The 18678-nt window shown below is 44.2% G+C and overlaps 1 protein-coding gene and 1 pseudogene across 3 annotated transcripts; both read right to left on the bottom strand.

The window, feature by feature from the left end:
* Positions 1–1958: 1958 nt before the first annotated feature.
* On the bottom strand, positions 1959–4480 carry LOC118975818 (gamma-crystallin F-like; annotated as a pseudogene).
* A 2543-nt stretch (positions 4481–7023) lies between these two features.
* Positions 7024–16554, bottom strand: CRYGC (crystallin gamma C). 3 transcript variants are annotated; one of them, XM_037029853.1, is made up of 3 exons: positions 16470–16521; positions 8421–8663; positions 7024–7368 (listed from the first exon to the last, which is right to left on the bottom strand). In XM_037029853.1, the coding sequence occupies exons 1-3, from the start codon at positions 16476–16478 to the stop codon at positions 7087–7089; spliced, it is 534 nt and encodes a 177-aa protein (XP_036885748.1). In that variant the 5' UTR covers positions 16479–16521; the 3' UTR covers positions 7024–7086. The 3 variants fall into 3 exon arrangements, with proteins under 3 accessions (XP_036885748.1, XP_036885740.1, XP_036885756.1); XM_037029845.1 differs by lacking the exon at positions 16470–16521 and adding an exon at positions 8749–8832; XM_037029861.1 differs by lacking the exons at positions 7024–7368; positions 8421–8663 and adding exons at positions 14804–15142; positions 16127–16369 and having other exon boundaries at positions 16470–16554.
* Positions 16555–18678: the final 2124 nt, after the last annotated feature.

Raw genomic sequence — 18678 nt, 5'->3', positions numbered from 1 at the left:
GATTTTATTTATTTACTTTTACAGAGAGGAGAAGGGAGGGAGAGAAACATTGACGTGCAAGGGATCAGTTGCCTCCAAGTGGGGACCTGGCCTGCAACCCACCCATGTGCCCTGACTGGGAATCGAACCAGCAACTTTTCAGTGTGTAGGCCATTGCTCAGTGCACTGAGCCACACCAGCCAAGGGAGGCATTAGCAATTTTAAAAGCTCCATGGATGTTTCTAATGTGCAACCAGAAGTGAGAACCAGTGATCTGCACTGGATTTAGGGGATACCAGCCCTCTTTAGCCCAGGGCTTCTCAGAGACACAGGAAGTAAGAAATCTTCTGTGAATGTCTGCAGCAGCCTCATAGCTGGCCTCTCTGTTTTCTTCCTCACCTCTTCCTCTCTCTCTTTTCGTTTATAAAGTTTCTTCAAATAACCTTAGCAGTTAAGAGTAGCAAAAACCACCTATACCCCAAAATAATGTATTCAATATTCTAATTTAGCTTTTAAGGAAAATATTTTGTTTTTCAAAGAAAGCTAGAAGGCCCTGCCAGGCAGCTCGGTTAGAGCACCGTCCCAACACACCAAGGCTGCAGGTTTGATCTCTGGTCAGGGCTCACACACATACAAGAAGCCACCGATGATGCACAAACAAGTGGAACAACCAAGCAAACCTCTTTTTTCCTTCTTCTTTTTCTCTAAAAAAAAAATCAACCAATAATTTTCTTTAAAAGAAAGCTGGAAGGCCCTAGGTGAAAACGATTAAGTTAAATCATTTGCATAAAAGTCACCTGGGAGTGGGGCTTAAGAATCTGCTTTTTGGAAAGCAGTATGGAATTTTCTAAGAAAACTAAAAACGGATGTGCCTTTTGACCCAGCAATTCCACTGCTAGGAGTATATCCTAAGAACCCTGAAGCACCAATCCAAAAGAACCTATGCACCCCGATGTTCATAGCAGCACAATTTACAATAGCCAAGAGTTGGAAGCAACCTAAATGCCCATCGGTCGATGACTGGATCAAAAAACTATGGTACATTTACACAATGGAATTCTATGCTGCAGAAAGGAAGAAGGAGCTCCTACCCTTTGCAACATCATGGATGGAGCTGGAAAGCATTATGCTGAGCGAAATAAGCCAGGCAGTGAAAGACAAATACCATATGATATCACCTTTAACAGGAATGTAAACAACAAAACAAACAAGCAAGCAAAATGTAACCAAAGACAGTGAAATACAGAACGTGCTGACAGGGTCCAGAGGGTAGAGGGGAGAGAAGCACAGAGTAAAAGGGGGTGGACTCACATGAATAAGTATGAAAGACGCATGGACAATAACTAAGACAGGGGGCGGAGATGGAAGGGGGGTGGGGAGCACTGGGGGGTGCAGGGCTGGGAATACAAGAAAGAAAACTGTACTTGAACAAAAGTTAAATAAATTTAAAAAAAAAAGAATCTGCTTTTTAACAAGTGTCCTTGGTGATTCTGATGCAGGTGATCCCCAGCCCATTATTGATACCCTGACAAAACACTAATTTCTAAGGTCCAAAGACTCAATAATAACCAAGGAATATTTATGTTATAAATACTTATTAGTTGGCATTTACTTCATGCCTCAAACCACTGTAAGAGAATTAAAAATAAAAAACTACTAATAATTAATAATAATCCTCATTACAACCTTAGGAGATGAAGAGTGTTGTTACCCCAATTTTTACAAATTAGGAAACTGAGGCACAAAAAGGCTAAGTCACTTGCCCCATCCCCTGCAGCTAGGAAGTGGATTTGCACCCAGTACTCTAGCTATAGAGGTGGTGCTCTTAACACCCTCCCCCACTCCCCATACTACCCTTTCCACCGATACGTGCAAGAAAGTGCACACTATTCCCAGCTTGATTTTTGCTGAGCCCTTCCAAGGAGCCTGCAAGGAAAATGGGACTACATGACTGTGTGAAACACACAGGAAATATTTTCCTAGCTTCCAGGCGGAGAAAGGAGCAGAGTAAAAGCATTTTGGTGGAAATCCACGGCCCTCCTCAGTGAGCCCGCTCTGGCACTTATGGCGCCCCAGTCCCCTGGCCTCAGAGGTGCTGCCGGCCCTGGGGGTCAGGCATCCCGCAGAGGACGCGGGAGCCCTCCAGCACGTGGAAGGAGTGGATCTCACTGGAGTGGAAGTGGTCATAAAGTGAGGTGCAGTCCGCAGTGAACTCCACCATCTGGCCTCTGTCATCTTCCCTCTCGCAGAGTCAGATCCTGTGGGAGCTGGACTGTGGATTCAGCAGTAAGAAGATGAAGAAAAGTCAGAACAACCAGCTTGTAGCAAATAATCATACACAGCCTGGGGGGATAGACACTTCTTTCTCCTTTCTATATCAAATGTGACCAAGGTAAAGAAAGAGTCCCAGCGCCAGGGCCGCTGTGTACAGTTGGATAGGTTGTACACTGGAACTCTCTAGAAGGCACATAGACCATGACTTGAGTGATGCTCCCTAGAGTTTTTGAGTCACAACCTATGTCAGCCATGCTGACTCTATCCAGTACCTTTCTTAAGTAGCAATTTTATATGTTTGTTTTACTCTCTCCCTCATAAACTTATGGCCATCTAGGGCTCTCCATATTAGATGATATAAAATAATAACAAATTAAAATGAAAAAACAAATATAACACCGCCAAAGGCATTATTTTGACTCTCAAACAGCTTCGTAGAGGCCAAGGGGGAGAAAGTCAAGTTGCTTTTCCTTAAGTGGGGGACAGACTGGTGGCAAGTATGTGTGGGCGACTCCTTAAGGTCTTTCTTTCTGCTCTGTCCTGTTACTCTAAATTTTTGAAAAGTGGGTGCCATCACAAAGACCAGGTTTCAGTTCTTAATTCAAATATATGTTTGGACAACATAGATTTAGGTAATCAATAATACTGGAAGCTCCAGATCATGAAAGAGTTATAAACCCCTTAGATTGTAAACCCTGCAGAAAATGGAAAGGCAATCTGTTAGTTCCAGGCAAATCCTGTCTGTCGTTGAGCACTTGTTCTTTTGTCTGCTTGTTCCTTCCCAGCGGGTGCCCAGTCAACATCCTCCTTCTCCCACCATTACATCCTCTTCCGGGGAGATCCTCGTAAGGGATTCGTTCTGCGGTGTAAAACTGCCGACATGCATCTCTGGGGCCTGCGAAGGACTCACGTGCACGTTTTCTAGTTTGATCTTCATGGCCGCCCCGAACAGGTGGGGCAGCATTTTGAGTCCTTTCCTTTTAAAAAAAATACTTTATTTATTTATCTTTAGAGGTGAAGGGAAGGAGAGAAATATCAATGTATGGTTGCTTCTCATGTGTCCCTTGCCGGGAACTGGCCTGCAACCCAGGCATGTGCCCTGACTGGGAATCGAAACATGATCTTTTGGTTCACAGGCCCACGCTCAATCCACTGAACTACACCAGCCAGGGCAAGTCCTTTCTTTTTTTATGAGAAGCTAAGGACAGAGCTTGCAGGCTGTAATTACAAGTGTCAGGAATGGAAAGGGGGAAGAAGACCAGATTTTCAGTCTGGGCTCCACATCAAGGCATTAAACCCCTTCTGAGAGGGTTTCAAACTTCACCCAAAGTGGTACACGTCCCCCAGGACTCTGTCATAGTCTAACTGGAGAGTCCCTAACAGTGGCATTCAGGGCTGCTGGGCGTTATTTGGGTAGGAGTGAGCTCCATAGGAGCTATTGGGATCACATAGTTGGTTACTTGTTCTGCCGAATCAAAAGGCAGGACTTGAGAGACCCCTGGTGTTTAATAAGAGTTCATATTTGGGGGAGGGATGGCTTGTCTGTGCCGGATGAGTTGCATTTATCCTCATCACAACTGCAGAAAGTAGCTCCTCCTATTAGCTCTAATTTGCAGATGAGGAAAAACAGCAACAGTCAGAGTAGCTATTCTAAGGCAACCTGACAGTAAGGGGTTGTTGCTTAGCCATCACCCTGGCATTGACATTCAACCCTATCATGCACTACTTTTTCCCAATAGAGATGAGTTTAATTTTAACAAAGCAAAATAAAATGTCCAATGAAAAGCATTCCCATCACATACTTCATCAGGGGAAGAAACTTTAAAGATACTAATAAAGGGTGAAAAAAACAGAGCCAGAAAAAGAAGGCTACCGTCCTATAGTACAAGCGAGTACTCCTGTGACTTAGGGCTCAGAGGGACCACAGGGACTGGACGCACACGGCGGGATGAGGCTGGGTGAGGCGGCAGGAGCGCCCCGGGTGGCTGAGGCCCATCCACTGCTGGTAGTTGGGGTAGTCGCCGCGCCGCCGCAGGAAGTACTGGTGGCCCTGGTAGTTGGGGTGCTCATACAGCATCCAGCAGCCGCTGTCCACACAACGCTGAAGTAAGGCTGCAGTTTCGGGTGGTCGCTGCTGCACTGGTAGCACCGGCCCTGGAAACCCAGGTCCTCGTGCAAGGAAGGGAAGAAGAGGCTCAGAGGCCTGGGCCCCCCTCACCTTCACCATGACTGGTGGGCAGCACGGTGCGGGGTCGGTGGCTGGGAGGGTGGTGAGGCGGGTCTATGTAGCAGGCGCGCTGCTGCATTGGCAGGAACAACACAAAAGGGGCCCTGGGTGAGGGCTTTTCCTCCCTTTCCTATATACCGGAGGGGCGGCGATGGGGGGTGTGGCGGGGTAGCTGCTTAATGTGTTTTCTCTTAGACTCTCCTGACCTTTGGAACTGATGACCTGGGTTAAAAGTAATTTGATGTCCCTCGGGCTTTTAAATGGAATCTGTTCAGGAAATTGAAACTGAGCAAGGTACTTAACCGGGTTAATAATTGTAATCAAATATTTGTCTTTTTCGATTTCAAACTGACTTCTTTTTGAGTGCCAACGCAGGGGCATGACCAGGTCTGGGGTCAGAATGAGCTCCAGTGGGAGGCGTTTACACCAGAGCGCCTGTCCTTGGTGAGCGAATGTGGAACATGGGGGCGACCTGCCTTCCCCTCAGAACGTTTAAAGTAGGATGGGGTTTCCTCCGAGGGAAAGTCTCTGTGCTGCTACCTGCTGCTAAGTGGGTGTGGCAGCTATTGCTGACACCTGAGGAAGGATGGCAGGGGGTAGCCCTGCGGGGGGGGGGGAGGGGGGGCCGGGCGCCTGGCCTCAGCTCTGCTCCCCGAGCCTGAGCGGGACCAGGGACATCTGCAGACACTTGTGCACGGCCTCAGCCTGTGCCCCCGCCGCACAGGCCAGGACAGGCCCCACCTCGGGATTCATGAGGAGACTCACGCGTGGTTATTTATCACACTGTAACTATTTAACTAATACTTTTGCAAATGCAGTGCCAAACTTATTTCTAGCTGCTGACAATCGCAAGATAAGGTACAAATATGACAGATTTAAACTCTTACAATTCTGCCTTCTTTACCTTTCCCAGCCCTGGTTGCTCTCCAGTTAAGTTTCTGGTTCCAGGGACTGGGATCTTCCTTCCTTCCCCCAATACCTGCCCCCACCCCCTAGCAGCTCCTAGTGCCCCACTCTTTCTAGAGTAAGACTTCTCCGTCCCATCCTATTTTAACAATGAGACCCCTGGTTGGTTGTTTACAATGATCTCCAAGTGAGGATCTGTAAGCAAGCGCCATCACTACTATGACAAAAATCTTCCTGGTTCAGAAATGGAAAATCACTGGCCTCTGAGCTGTGAGTTCTGGGTTCTGATGCCACTTTGGTTACTGATTGTTTGACATGAGAATTTTATGTAAAATTCTACATAAAAATTTCTCTTACCTAAAATGAGTTATCTAGGTTAGATGATCTCTAGGTCTAAAATATGTTAAACACAAAACTTCATCGTGGCTTTCTTTCCTAGTTCTTCCTCCTTCCTTTCTTTCCTCTTTTCCTTCTTGCTCTCCTCTTCTCTCTCTCTCTCTCTCTCTCTCTCTCTCTCTCTCAGCATTTTCCATTACAAATTTCTCTGAGACTCTCAATAAACATTCAAAGAGTCATCTCAGGGAAATTCACATACACTCTGTGTCATGTAGAAATGTGTGTTGAACTATGTGTAATAGAACATGGTGGTTACAGTGGCATAAACAAATGTAGGGGTATTTTACTCCCGTTACAAAAGTCTGAAGGTAAAAGATTGCTGGCCTTGTGTGTTGGTTGGTTTTGTGTTTCAACTTGACTGGCCTAAGGGGTGCCCAGGGAGCTGGTAAACATTATTTTGAGGTGTGTCTGTGAGGGTGTTTCCTGGAGGGATTAGCTGTGAATCCCTCCAGCTTGTAGGTCATGGAAGTCGATAATCACAAGAGCCAATTCCTATAATAAACATCTTTGTATATATCTCTATGTTTCCCACTGGTTTTTTCTCTAAAGAGCCCTAGTAGACATTGGTTCAGGAGCTTCACCACATCCAGGCCAGCCTTCGTGAAATTGTGGCATTTCTGTCATATTTGTCACCTCTTGGGTATAAAATATCTGATATAAGAAGGAATTGTCGCACAGGGGCAGCTACCCCCTTTCATCAGAGCGGCAAAAGTTTTTCCAGAGCCGGGTCTTCCTCCCCGCCCCAGCATTCCTCCACTTACAGTCCGATGTCCAGGGAGTTTCACATGGCCACCTCAACATCAAGGGAATCTGCCAGAGGTTTGTGAACTTGACTTTGCATACCCTTTAGGGGATTCAAACATGTTTTAAAGCCCATTACGGTGCCCAGCTCCAGATTTCCTGATTTAAAAAGTGATTCACACGCTCTCTGAACCTCAGATCCCCACTGCTCAAAGATAACCTGCTCGAAGTCTCTGTTTGGAGCAGCAACTTTTTAAAAGCCAGGGACGCAAGTGAGACGATGTATTATGACTGTGAGACGATGTATTATGACTGTGTTTTGCAAGCTGCAAAGTTCTGCTTAATATGAAGGCACATTTCTCTTGTGAAGATTTCCTTCGTGACCTATGTATGGATCAAGAATTTGGGGTTTCTTTTACATCTTGTGTTTGTGTGTGTGTATACCCACATGTGAATAAAAAACTAGAAGCAACACAAAAAGAAACACACAAGCCAACCAGTGCCAGAAACACACAGAAAATATGTTATTAGTTTCCAGATTGAGAAATGATGAAGAACCCGTTTCAGTAGAAATCCACGGCCCTCCTCAGAGAGCCCACTCTGGCATTTGTGGCGCCCCAGTCCTGGTAGGTCCTGTAGTCCCCCGGCCGCAGCAGGTACTGCCGGCCCCGGTAGTTGGGCATCTCGTAGAGGACCCAGGAGCCCTCCAGCACGTGGAGGGAGTAAATTTCGTTGGAGTGGAAGCGGTCCTGGAGAGAGGAGCAGTCCTCAGTGAACTCCACCATCTGGCCTCTGTAATCTTCCCTCTCGTACAGTCGGATCCTGTGGGAGCCTGCCTGGCCCATCTGGAGATGGAAAGAGAAGGAAAGCAAACCGTGAAACGGCTCCAGCACATTCCTGCAGTCCAATTTGATGGAGACCAGGCTCCAGCCGTTTGGAAATATATGCTGAAAATTAATGAATTCTGAATACTTATATATTCCCTATTTTCAAAGGTGGAGATTCAGCCGTGTTTCAAGATCATAAAATGTGACTTAAGGAATTTAAAGGGAAATATCACTCTTTAATATATTCAAATATTTCCCAGGACAAACTGGGAGTAACCATGCTAATCACACTAACCAGTACACCATACCACAGAGAAACATATACATTTAATAGCTTACTGCTACTTTTGCTGTTTTGAAGAAATGTTTTTTAATGTTTGAAGCACATGTGTTTGAAAAATAAAGTCAGTTTGTGAAATGAATGACCATGCACTGAGTTTAAAATAAACCTTGGGGTTGGATATTTCTATGGAAAGCAGCATTAAATGTCGTATGGACCCTCTTTTAATGCTATATAAATAGAATGAGGAAAAATGGAAATGAAATTCAAGGACAAATTTTCAAAAACCCTAATGCTTAGAGACACATTAATAAAAATACATGGAGCACATGTACACAACCTCGGTGTCATTTACCACTGAGAGAGAGTACTTGTATTTGCACTGGTTGGGGAAAATTAAAACATGCAAGCAGGGAGCAAAAAGGAGACAGTTGTAATGTCTCCTGTTCAACTCCCGTGTGCGCTCAGTAACTACTACCCTGTGTTCCAGAACCTACTTATTCATCTACTAGATGAAAGTGGTTTTTCTGCACCTCCATGGTAAATGATGACATACAAGGACCTCTACTTTATTCAAGCCCAGGGCACCAACACATTCTTGCTCAAATTGGTACCTGGGTCACACTTTGCTTTCATTCAGGTAAAATGATTTTGAAGGAATCTATCATAGCTTATCTTTTGTCCAGACTCTGAGTTTTTCTGAATGCTCACTACCCCAGATGTTTAACCTTTGCCTTGCAACTATCCACGTGTCCATAGAGCCCATTCCTCATGAGGGTGGCAGACTCACGTGGGGGATGAGGCGGCAGGAGCGCACAGAGTCGCTGAGGCCCATCCACTGCTGGTAGTCGGGGTAGTCGCCGCGCCGCAGGAAGTACTGGTGGCCCTGGTAGTTGGGGCGCTCATACAGCATCCAGCAGCCGCTGTCCACGCGCACGGAGTTGCAGCGGCTGAAGTAGGGCTGCAGGTTGGGGTGGTCGCTGCTGCACTCGTAGTGGCGGCCCTGGAAGCCGCTGTCCTCGTAGAAGGTGATCTGCAAGGAAGGGAAGGAGATGCTCAGAGGTCTGGGCCCTGCCCCCGCCTGCCTGGGCCCCTGCCGGCCTGGGCGCTGGGCTCACCTTCCCCATGGCTGGTGGACAGCACGGTGCAGGGTCAGTGGCTGGGCGGGCGGCGCGGCGGGTCTATATAGCAGGCCGGCTGCTGCGTTGGCAGGAACAACACAAAAGGGGCCCCGGGGGTGACGAGGGGATTTTCATGTTCTCTTTTTTTTTCTCTTTGCTGTCATAGTCCACGAGGCTCATTGTGGGTTTTAGACTCATTGTCTCTGGAGTATTTGGGTTGCTATGACTAGTCGATGCTATTGAGGCTGAAAAAAAAGTCTTTGGGGACATTGTCTATTTAATAATAGAAGTAGAGCTTCAGCCATTTCATATATAGTCTGCACTGCTATTTGTGTAGGTTGGGGAAAAACAAATACGTGTGAGTGGGGAAGCCAAAAAAAACAGGGTCTTCATACGGTAAATATAAAATAATCTGCAAGAACGATCGTGTTACTTCTGTGTCACAGTATTGACTACTAATTGTTAGTAGGAAGAAAATGACCTTCAGTGAATGTTGAGAGTTTCAAATAAGGCCTTTCAGAGAACTTCCTCATTAATGGGTGTAAGAAATTGGAATGTGTACCGAGGGGGTTCATGGCATTTTAAACTCAGGGTGGTAAACGAACAAATGCAACGAGGAAAACATAGCAAGCACAGCTCCTCAGGTTTGGTCCGGTTCTGACTTCACTGCAGTCATGCCTGGAAGTAAACTGAGGATTGGACGCTTCATCTGGGCTAATTGTGATTCAAAAGGGACAATTTTAGGCTTTAAAATGCTAATCTCAGGAAGAAGAACTGAAAGGGAAATAAAAGAAAAAAAAGGAAAAGTGGTACCTTTAAAACAAAACCAACCAACTAAACAAACCAAAACACAGATGTCCTCTTAGGTTGTTGTAAAATCAAACCAAATTCCTAAGAAAGCCTTTCTCAGGGGTTCTAGTTACACCTTTGTTTCACAGGGAACAAGAGGACACAGAGATTTTGACTCAGGAAATTAATGACAGGAAGACAGAGAGGAGCTGGAGCTGGATCGGTGCAGGGAGGGGGCAGCGAGCATCTAGAAGCTGGAACTCTAGGAAGACTTAGGAAGCATTTACTGGCCTGGAAGTGAATGGTTTGATGGACTGGAAAGAGCAACGGAGTAGCAGATGACTGATGCCTTTCGCTGCTTTCACGCTCAAAGAATTATTCACAATCCTCTGTTGTCTCTTGGAAATACTTTGTCTTCACTTGGATCACACCTCTTTTCTAAGTTGAGATTTATGAATTAAACATCACCTATGTGCGATGTGCTGTGGTCAGTTCTTGGTATTCACTGTGTGCATGCACATGTTTCCAAAGTTACTTATGTTGACGAAGTGAAAAACAAGCAGCCAGAATCCGAAGACTAAAAATCACCATGATGATTAAAAAATATAAAAAATAGAATAATTTTAAAAATAAATGGAAAAAATAACCATTTTGCCCTGAGGTGTTTCTGTGGGGAGAGCACTGGCAGATGAAAACATTAATACACGAGAGAGAACAAATGCAAAGAGCCGTGGAGGGCTCACAGAAGAACGGGAGGGAGCTGACAGGTGCTACAGCTGAAACAGAGAGTACTTCGGGGGACCGAGACAAGGGACTTGGGGCTTGTTTTTTCCATTATCAAGGGAACAGAGAAGGCTTTATTTCAGCTGGGGGGAAGAAACAGGAGAAAAACCCCAAACTTCTCATAGAACTGCAAATGAGTGCCTTGAGCCAAAATGTGGGTTGATATCAATGCTCCAGAGAAAATTCTGGGAGTTGTAAATGTGAGTTCGATCCAAGCTCCAAGTTGTGCCTTGTGCAACTAAGTGAACGTAAATCAAGACCTGAGGACCCTTACACCTATGGCATAAAGGCAGTGCTCTCTGCGAGTCACCAGGATGACTGATGGGGACTGTCTTTGGAGGGAGAACAAGAGATAAGGGACCCGAAATAACCCTTTGGCACTCCTTAAACAGTCAGACAGTTTCAAACAGTCAAACAGAAGTGAAGAAGGAGACTAGCTCGGGTTAGGATTTCACTGCATGAGGGTCAATAGTTTGTGTAACTGAAGTCAATGTCAGTCTGCAAAAGGAATTATATAAGAAATAGCACTTTCTTATTTTCTATAAAATGTGTTATGAATCTAAGTATTATTTTACTGGGATGGAGAGGAAATTTAACATTAGTCATGGTTGGGTTTCCTCTCCTCACTTCCCCAGGCTCTGCGGGTGGGTTCTGTGGGCTTAACATGAAATGGGGGAATTTCATGGGCTTAGAGGGTTCACTGGGGGCTACTTTTATGTCCGTTGTTGCTGGCTCTCCCCAGTCTTCACACAGGTCTGGGCACAAGAACTGACAGCCCTGAGGGCGACGGGTCTGAGGTACGTTTTATCTGGTTGGCACAGTGTTGAGATTTTTTCTGGTAATGTTTTAGGTTGGTTCACACTTTCTGCAGTTCCCCACAGTCCCCGTCACTCCTTGTTGTCTTACAGGAGGTCGTTTCACTTATTTATTCATCTCCCTGGTCCCTGATGGTGTTTGAGTGGCAACCTCAAATGAGAGTTTTCAAACTCTACTCAGTTTCTACCATTTTTAAAAAAATTATACATTAACAGCCCTGGCTGGCGTAGCTCAGTGGATTGAGCGGGGGGGCCTGCGAACCAGATGATCATGGTTCGATTCCCAGTCAGGGCTCATCCCTGGGTTGCAGGCCAGTTCCCGGCAGGGGCCAGTTCCCAGCAGGGGATGCACGAGAAGCAACCATACATTGATGTTTCTCTTCCTCTCTCCTTCCCTTCCCCTCTAAAGATAAATAAATAAAATATTAAAAAAAAATAAAATGACTTCCAAAATGTCAATATAAAAAAATTATACATTAAAATTCTCGATCATTCTTTCTTAGTCTGGACTTGTGTATTTTGGGGATAAAATCTCCTTCTGTAAATGTTTTCTCTTATATAAAATTATGTACAAATAGATGGTGCTTAGTTTTACATTTTTGTTATTTTGTTTTAAATTTTAAATGTCCTTGGAATAATTAAAACTGATAATTCTATGTTGGTCCCTATTTAAAGATAATTGGTCTGGGAAATCTAAAATATTAGCAACTACTTGATTTAAAGGATAAGAAAAATATGGTGAGCATTTTTATGAGGGTTCTATGTGGTATATAATGCTTCCAAATCCTATCCTAGGCATTTTCACAAATACTTCTCCATTCAACTCCCCACATTAGGGCCAGCATAGTAGTTAAGACATCAGACAAATCTGGGCTTGTCTCATCCTTACCTCTTCTAACTGTGGGACCCTGGGCATATTATTTCACTTAATGTAATCTCGGGTTTTCCCCACAGGTGTTGTTAATAATAGGCTTAATTCATTTAGTATATCAGCTACTTGGATCAAGCTAATTTTTTCCACCTTCAAGATGTATAAGCCATATCATTATGTCATACATTTAAAACTTTTACAGTGCTGTGTATCTATTGTATCTCAATGAAACTGGGAACAATAATGTTCTTCATTAAATGCAGTTTTACTATAAAACCCTTCTTTGTCACATGACGCTTCCATTTTAACTGAACTAGTACTACTCAAGTAATTACTGAAGTATTACTATCTTCATCCTTCTCTGCCGCCCCGATCAATACCTCTCATCAACCTTTATCATTCTCAGAACACTGTACTAAAGTAAAGCCCTAACTGACTGTAAAAAAGTGACTGGAAGCTGGTTTCTCACTTTCTTCCTTCGCAATTCTAAAGAAGAAAAGAGCCGTGTCAGGTTGTGTTCCAAGTTCACTGTAATTTTGCAGGAGAGAAAGAGAGAAAATAAGTCACGTATAAAATGTTTGGGTTGTTATTAGAATTTCTCTTCCTTGGCAGATGTATAAGTGAGTCCCAAGGACTTTCAGCACAAGACACAGGAAGGTTCTGTAGTTCTGGGTCATTGCTAAAATGTCTCCCGAAGCATGGGTAGGACATTGGAGAATTCTCCTGGCCTTACCTGAAGGCCAGTGGGCCAGGCAAGGGAGTAAAGGGGCAAGAAGGTAGGAGATGGAGGGGGTGGTAGAAGGAGGGGTGAGAAGAAAGGAGAAATGGTAGAGAATTGGTGACCAGCTTCTTTCTGGCCTCCAGTTCCCCAACCAAAAGGACAAAGGTGGAAATGACCAGTCCTGTGTGAGCCCCTGTCTACAGGGGCAAGGACAAATTTTTTATTCTATTGACAGAAAACTATTTTCATTGGAGATGCTATCCAAAAGCAGAAAAAAATGAAGTGTCATCGACAGGTTACGTGTGTAGGACATGTTAAATGTGCATGTGCTAGGAAGAAAATACCTGCTCCTCCCCAAATGTTAAGGAATTAAAAACACATTTCATGAGAAACATGTAAATAAATATTATTCCATTTATTTCCCCTAGTAGTTTGTTACAGGATGACGTTAAAGTAGTAAGTGAAGGTACTTGATAAACAAAAGTGATCATATATGTGTTATTTAGTACTTGGGCAAAATTGATTCTAAAAAGTGATTATATACTTATTGAATATTAACATTTTAGTACTATGTTTGTATAGAGCTCCGTGGTGGTGGGGATCATGCCTTTATTCGTTCCGGTTGTCTTTTCATTCCCAGTGCTACATTCAGCAGGCTTATGGTGGGTGCTCAATAAATGGTGAAGCCCCTAAGTCAAAGATGTTATGACCTCTGATGGCTGATATTTGGGCAGAGTCTGTTAAAATAAATAAATAAATATATCTTGTGCTATGAGCCTGCACTCCCACTTTTAGGTCTCTTTCCTACAATAATTATGGCATGGGTAGGGGGAGGTACATGCACAATATTCTTTGCAGCCTTGTTTGTAAAAGCAACACTGGAAAACTCCAATCACCAACTGAAAAATGGTGAAATAATCTAGGAAATACACTTCCAAACAAGGGAATACAATGCTGCTGTTTAACAGAATGAGATGCTGACCTACATATATGTCCATAATATTGCATGTTAAAGGCAAGTTGCAGGCTAATATTCTCAAAAATCATTCCATTTTTGTTGGGGGGAGGGCAGAACATGTGTTTTATGAGATATCTACAAAATGAGGGAAAACTTTGGAGAGGGTGTCTGCCAAGTGTGAACACAGGTTAGCAATGAAGAAGGGATCACAAGGACCCCTCCAATTCTGTTCACATGGAATTTGTAAAGTGGTAAGATTATGGGAGGCTTTTACTTTACAGGAAACCTTTTTAATTAAAAATAAATGCATTCTCTATGGATGAAAAGATTAAAATTTTTTTTAATATGCAGGGTTTTGAGCAAGCAGATTTTAACTTCAATCAAAGGGCTCCAGAAATTCTGGTTTCTTCAATGTGCCTTTAAATTTGAGTCTGTTTTATTGGAGTAAAAGGATTTTTATGTTTATGGTACATTATATCATGCAAATCTATTTAAAATATTAATGTGTACCCATTTATTTGTGTTAGCTAGGTGTCGTGTACAGCTGTGCATTTTCTGCCCTTCACACAGTGTTTGGGCCAGCGGTTATCCTGGCCAATAATTGGCACACCCCAAGCAGAAGCTGTTTTGGAATAGGAAGGAGGCTCCATAATGCATCTGAAGGTTTGGCAACGGCCAGGGACAACCTTGGCATTAGTTACACAATACTGTGCCTGAAAGTGAACAAAACTACAATTCCTTATATAGTACAACCAGGCTTTTTGCCAGGTGGGCTCTTGCTCACCACTCCTCTGTGACCCTCTGTGACCTCCAACCACCTCTGGGGTCAAAAGGAGTATGTCCCTCAAAGCTGAGGCTGAATGCCTCCTTCCTCACCCGTCACCCTCTCCCCTTTCTCTATGTTGACTTGCCTTGCATTCTCAGGCAGGTTACCTCCCCTCTCCATCCTCACTCCTGAACCTGTTCAGGACTTATTTTATCTTGGAGTTCTTCTAAACCAGACCCCTTCCCACTCATTCACTCCTCAAAGGAGTCTAGACATGCTTCCTTCTCCAGGGGGCATTGACCTGTGAATTATAATTGGCACACAACGCAAGAACAACAGAAGCCAACAATTGCCAACAATACAGACTAAATACTTTATTAGGTTCCAAACTGAGAAAGTGGTAGTGCGAAGTATTTTAGTACAAATCCACCACCCTCCGCAAAGAGCCAGCCTTAGCATCCTCGGCTCCCCAGTCCTGGTAGCGCCTGTACTCTTGGGGCCTCAGCAGGTACTGCCGCCCTCGGTAGTTGGGCATCTCATAGAGGACCCAGCAGCCCTCCAGCACGTGGAGGGAGCGGACCTCACTCAGGTGGAAGCGGTCCTGGACGCTGGAGCAGTCCTCACTCAGCTCCACCATGAGGCCTTTGTGGTCCTCTCTTTCATACAGCCGCAGCCTGTAGGAGCCTGTCTGCTCCGTCAGCAGAGAGAAGGGACAGAAGCAACCAAACAACAGATGAACTTGGTGGGTTGGGGCATGGGATTGTTTGTGTAAAAACTGAGACTCTGGGGTTGCTGTGAATGGATCTGTGTCCTACTAGCATTTAACAAATATTTGCAGGCTTGTTTTCTATTTCTTATCTAGGAGATGTGATTTTTTTTAAGAGATTCAAAGTCTGGGTTAGAATTTATCAAGAGTTCAAACATATTTTCCTAACTCCTGATTATGTAACTCCTTGATTCCTACGTATTAAACCAATATTTGAGAGAAATATAAAGTATTTTGAATGACATTCTTTTAATATGAGTATTATCTTAAATTAATATGCACACATATTTATGGATTTATATGTATATAGATTTGTATATGTATATAAATTTGTAAATTTTATGTATATAAATTCATATGTAGAATTTAAAAACTGACATACTTCAGTGAAAACTGGTTTAAACAATCACTTGAAGTCATAATTCAACTGATTTTCCAAATTAAGAACAATTACTTTTTCCCAAGTTGGACATTACCTTTCAACAGCCTGTATTAACAATAGAGTTCTCAATTTTTACTACTCTACAATGGAGAGCTAATCTATCTCATTCATTATCAATTCCTTTACTACAGGTCAAATGAATTTCTTAGAAGTAATGTCTTCCTTTGTCCAACCAATTTCCATTTGCAAATTTTGTTTTATATACCACCCTGTTATTACATTTGTCACAGACTTTTGATTGATTTATTGGTAGTAAAAATTAAAAATAAAACGGACTTTCTAAGTGCATTCTTCTCTACTAGTCTGTGCTGTTCTCGCGCCGGTATCTATCTGGGTTTAGGCAAGGATCTGAAGCCCTCCTAATCCTTTGGTGTTTTTTAAAGAAAACCTCCTTCCGCCTAACCACCCCACACTAATACTGTGAGGACCTTCGGGCACCGCGACCGCCACCAAGCGGAACTCACTTGGGGAATGAGACAGCAGGAGCGGATGGAGTCGCTGAAGCCCATCCACTGCTGGTAGTCGGGGTAGTCGCCCCGCCGCAGGAAGTACTGGCGGCCCTGGTAGTTGGGGCGCTCATACAGCATCCAGCAGCCACTGTCCACGCGCACGGAGTTGCAGCGGCTGAAGTAGGGCTGCAGGTTGGAGCAGTCGCTGCTGCACTCGTAGCACCGGCCCTGGAAGCCCCGGTCCTCGTAGAAGGTGATCTGCAAAGGAAGAACTGCGAATTGAATCATTTAATCCCAATGGATCTCGTATGGAGGCTTTTAAAATTTGTTCCATTTTATTTCACTGTGTTGCGCTCACCTTCCCCATGGCTGGTCGACTCTGATGAAGCGAGTTCAGTGGATGGTCCGGCAGCGCGGGTAGCCCATATAGCAGACCAACTGCTGCGTTAGCAAGAACGACACAAAAGGGGCCCGGGGTGAGGAGGGGATTTCATGGATCCCTTTTACACGCCCCATTCAGTGGAAATGCCTGTGGAGTTCACCCTCGTTCTCTGGTATATTCTAAAGCTGTCCTGTCCGTGTTTTAGACTCGTCCCTACAGCTGCTTTTATTTGGATTCTTAGTGTTTTCTAAACTTAGCAGCACATCGATTTGAACTTTTGACATGAAATGCATGTGTCTACAATTCAGTTATGTCCCATGCATTTTCTAGGAAAAGTCTATGCCTTTATAGAACTGCCTCAGAATGCGACAGCACTGACTAATTTTCCTTGGTGACAGAGACCACTTTAACCTCAAATTTCTTTCTTTCTGCAGTTTGCCAGTCTAATGTAGGACGCCAGTCTGGGTTCTGATCGTGGCTAGTTTTGACTAAGTTGATCAGATGCTTTGAGGCATAGCTACTAACTTCGCCTTTGAACTACTTCATGCAACTAAAAATCAGCGGCTGGGAGTCAACTGGTAAGAAGAACCAAGGGAAAGGCTTCTCTGATTGTTGGGTCCCAGACTGAGAAGTTTATTGCTTTACTGATTGCCTCCCATTTTCCATGGCTGGGGGAGGCAGCAAGGCTTTGTGGATTGAGAAAGTCCACTCAGTAGCTCCATAACCTCTCAGAGCACCAGTTATTTCTTAGTACTTATCTCATGGTATATAGTATGTTGGATGAGGAAGAAATACAGAAAAAAGAAAGAGAAAGATGTGTTGGCTGGTGTGCCTCTGTGGATTGAGCTCCCACCTGTGAACCAAAAGGTTGCTGGTTGGATTCCCAGTCAGAGCACATGCCTGGGTTTCAGACCAGGTCTCCAGTGGGGGCGAGTGAGAGGCCACCACACACTGATGCTTCTCTCCCCCTCTTTTACCCTCCCTTTCTCTGTCTAAAAATAAATAATAAAATCTTAAAGAAAGAAAAGCCGCTGACATTCAGAAGCTGGTCTGGCTCTGGGAACTAAGCTATGTTATTCGCTTGTCAGATGGAAACGATCTCACAGAATAGCAACTGCAGGCCGGCTTGCTCTGAGATCATGACGAGAGGAGACAAGCGCAGGCCAAAACAAAGTAAGCAGGCCTCCCACTAAATACCAAACACCCCTCTTTCAGCCAAAATGATTAACTGCTACTTCTATATCAACTACGGCTTTACTTTTGTGCTGGGCTTCCCTCCCCGAGAGTATGTTTGTTGAGATCCAATCATAAAATTACCTCTGTTTTCTGACAACACCCAGTCCAGAGTGAACTCCTGCTTGTCTAGACCCTTCTCCAAACCACACAACCGAAGAGAAATCCTAAAACACACTCTTTCCAATATCCTCTTATTGAGACAGCTTGTGCCTCCTCCCCATGGCGTACATCCTTTCTCGATCTAACAAGTAATAAACCCACCTTGTTTCACGAGGAGGGTCTCTGACGGTCTTTGGCTAAAGGACATTGACATGAGTAACTGAGATTGTGTTTCAATCTCATTGAAATCCCAAGTAGATGCCATGTGTTTGCCACGTACTTGGCACAAATGAGCACTGAATAAATATCTTCTGGTGGTAATAATGTGACATTATTAAGGATGGCATCGGCCTATTTATCTCCCTCAGAGAGACTTAGTTCTCTCAAAGGCTCTTGAAAAATCTTTCTGTTATGAAGCCATTTTGTGATTAGAAACATGGTGGATTTGGAAGGGATTTTAGAAATGATTTACTGGTTTTCAGACTGCAGTTTGTATAACAATCACCTGTGCTCAATGAAATGCAAAGTACCAGGCCCTAACCTCTTGGGAGATTCTGCATTACTATATCTAGAAAAGACTCCAGAAATCTGTATTTTTTAAGTACTCTTTTAAGGTTTTATTTATTTATTTTTAGAGAGGGGGGAGGGAAGGAGAAAGAGAGGAAGAGAAACATTAATGTGTGGTTGCCTCTCCTGTGGCCCCCACCAGGGACCTGGCCCACAACCCAGGCATGTGCCCTGACTGGGAATCGAACTGGCTTCCCTTTGGTTCGCAGCCGGTGCTCAATCCACTGAGCTACACCAGCCAGGGCAAAATCTGTATTTTTTAACCAGCACCAGATTGTTCTTG

This window comes from Sturnira hondurensis, unplaced genomic scaffold (assembly GCF_014824575.4).
Source record: "Sturnira hondurensis isolate 20B ecotype Veracruz unplaced genomic scaffold, ASM1482457v3 Scaffold0001532, whole genome shotgun sequence".
Lineage (NCBI taxonomy): Eukaryota > Metazoa > Chordata > Mammalia > Chiroptera > Phyllostomidae > Sturnira > Sturnira hondurensis.
This window is presented reverse-complemented; position numbering and strand designations above follow the sequence as displayed.